The 2769-nt window shown below is 33.8% G+C and overlaps 1 protein-coding gene across 4 annotated transcripts in view; it reads right to left on the bottom strand.

Annotated features, from left to right (window-relative positions):
* Positions 1 to 1294: 1294 nt before the first annotated feature.
* The window catches only part of LOC132186711 (uncharacterized), a 4885-nt gene continuing 3410 nt past the window's right edge, over positions 1295 to 2769 (bottom strand). For 3 of the 4 annotated variants that reach the window (XM_059600730.1, XM_059600729.1, XM_059600727.1), the window contains exons 5-6: positions 1708 to 1816; positions 1295 to 1627 (exon numbers count right to left, since the gene is read on the bottom strand). In XM_059600730.1, the coding sequence (XP_059456713.1) occupies positions 1574 to 1627; positions 1708 to 1816 (163 nt within the window). In that variant the 3' untranslated portion in view covers positions 1295 to 1573. The remainder of the gene's footprint in view (positions 1628 to 1707; positions 1817 to 2769) is intronic. The other variant, XM_059600728.1, reaches the window with a different exon arrangement.

The following is a 2769-nucleotide window of genomic DNA, read 5'->3' as shown; positions in this document are numbered from 1 at the left end:
GTAAGTAAAATTTCCCTACATTTTAACACTTTGTTATGTGCTCATCAAATATACAGATAACCTAGCTTTTGTGGGATTTAGGATTTCCAATAATTTGTTGGTATTATATTAATAGTAAAGGTAAGAGCAACTCCAACAACTTAACTATATTTAGCTATTTTTGCTCTTTTTTTAGCTCAACAAAATAGCTTCACATTACCTAGAATACCTTAATTGCTACAGTAAATAGCAATTTGGTGCTATTCATTGTAGCACACTAGATGAATAAAATATTATTTTTAACTATTGATTTTTTGTTGGTATTCTCCTCCTTTTCACTCAAAACCATTCCTTCTTCGTTTGTAACACATTTCTCAGGCCAGCAACATTTATTTCTTCTCTTTCACACAAATGATTTCTTTATCCTCATCTTTTTTCTCTTTCTTCTCGCCATTCTTTTTGTTCTTCCCTCCCTGCCGCCCTTCTCTCTATCTCTCTCCTTTGTCTTCTTCTACTACTGAGTGATGGGTTTGATCTCTCCGCACTCTCAAACTATTACCACTGTGAATGAGAAAGAGCTACAACTGATCCTTACCTTTTCTCTTTTGATTTGCTTGAGATAAAGTGTATGAGGAGCTAAAGAGTGAAGATGAAAGAGGAGGTCGAATTAGGGCCGGTAGCTTTCGGTGAGAGGGAGAGAGAGACTGAGGACTAGAGAGAAAGAAAGGGGAACAAAACAATAAAAATATAAATAAATAAATACTATTTAAATAAAATAGACCAGAATAGATAATCTGTTAAAATATGTATAAGAAAAAAGTAATAACAAAAATAAAAATTTGCACTTTTTGACTAGCTATTTAAGCTAGTGTTGTTGGAGATGCTCTAAGTGCAGTTTCGGTAGCTAAAATAACTATGAAAAGAGTACGATTTTCTATCTTTTATATATATATATACTTGCTTTTAAATATTATTTTTCTTTTTTGTTTCTATTATATTCTTGCCAACAATTAATCAAGAGAAGGAAACAAAAAAAAAAAATTACCATTTGAAGTGAATATTTAATACCTCTAGTGTGCTGATGCTATTCACTATAGCAATAAATGTATTGTAACTAGTATGAAGTTGTCCTCAAAGAGTAACTCGATCGACTCATAAAGCGAATGTCACTAGTTCGAATCTCCACACATGTATAAAAATAAAAATAAAAATAAATAAATAAACCTATTCAGCTGCAAGTAAAAAAAGTTAGCTAACCAATTTACCACAACCCTTGGCTTTAAGCTGCTAAGGAGTGATGGGAATGGAGGCAGTGTAGAAAAATGGTCAAATAAATTTTGCAAAACTGGCCGCCACGAATGATACAGGCAGCCGGTGCCATAATTCAATTTTAAATGTAATATACAGGCAAGTCTTAAAAAGGCCTGAATAATGAAAATCCCAAAGCATTGGCATGCGACAGATAATGCTACAGATGATTACAAGCCGCGGTTTGCTCAACCCACCCTCTTGCTATGGAATGCCTACAACAGCTAAAATGGGTTTTGATATCTTAACAACCTTCTTCTAAGCATCTCATATTGCAGCTGCTCAATCAATCATACAACCCCTCCTGCTCCCAGATGTCCACAAGGAAATCTACCATTTCCTGTGTTCAAGATCAACAAACAATTACGTAAAGCACACTATCTGGATTAGACCAGCTTCTGAGGGCAGACAGACACTTACAGTAAGTGGGATTGCCTGAGGGAATGGCTTGTTGCTCCCAAGCAAACTTTCATATGATGCATTCCAACTGCAAAGCCAGAATTTTTTACCAATGCATAGACAATGAGTGCTGACAAGATACGAGAAACGAATTCATGAATACTCAACAACTACTTTACAAACAAAAACGGTTCATATTCCAGAAGCAGTTTTCCTACATCCCTACATCCTTCACTCATTGCTACTCTTATATAGAAAGCCTAAACAATTTGGATGTTCGACAACACTCATCATTCATGACTGTCAGACGCGCAGATTGCACGTAAAGTGTAACACTAAATTTTGAATGTTGTCTTTTTGGTTTTGAAGCACTAATCATCTTTTGAGGGTCATATAATACAAAGAATTAGATGCATTAAATACGATAAAGGGAAAGAAATCATTCACAAAATTTATGACAATATCTCTTTTTGTTTTGTTCTTTTCCTTTTTGGGTGAGTGAGTTTAGCCCTAATGAGATGAGAATGAAAGAATTTGAACCAATGACCTCTACTTCAGGAAAAGTAACTCCTCACCAATAAGAGTAATGCTAAAAGGACTAGAGTCCTCTTTGTGTCTTCTCAAATGCGATGCGAGTATTAAAATCATCAATAGATCAAACTTTAATAATGATTATCTCAATTTCAATAGTGATTTTAAAAGCTACATCATATTTAGGAGGACTCTAGTCCTCTTAGCAATATTCCACCAATAATGCTACTCTTGGGGTTTCTTGAAAGGATGTTTGTTTCTCTTTATTCTTGTTATACTAAGACTCAGATTCTATGATAACAAAAAAAGAGGTTGGTCCAAACTAGAAGAAATCTGAAATAAATCCATTTCAATGAGCTGTCAAGGGAAATAATAAAATTAAATAAAAATCAACCTCCTTTCTAAAATTAATTGAAAACAATCTTACTATCCATTTTTTGGATTCTCATTAATTCTGTACAGAAAAAGAGGTCAAAGCAAGAACAAACTCACATGGATGTTACATTACTGATAATCAAGTATTCTTTCTTTCTTTTTTTTTGGGTTTGGGTG

Source organism: Corylus avellana, chromosome ca7, assembly GCF_901000735.1.
Source record: "Corylus avellana chromosome ca7, CavTom2PMs-1.0".
Lineage (NCBI taxonomy): Eukaryota > Viridiplantae > Streptophyta > Magnoliopsida > Fagales > Betulaceae > Corylus > Corylus avellana.
This window is presented reverse-complemented; position numbering and strand designations above follow the sequence as displayed.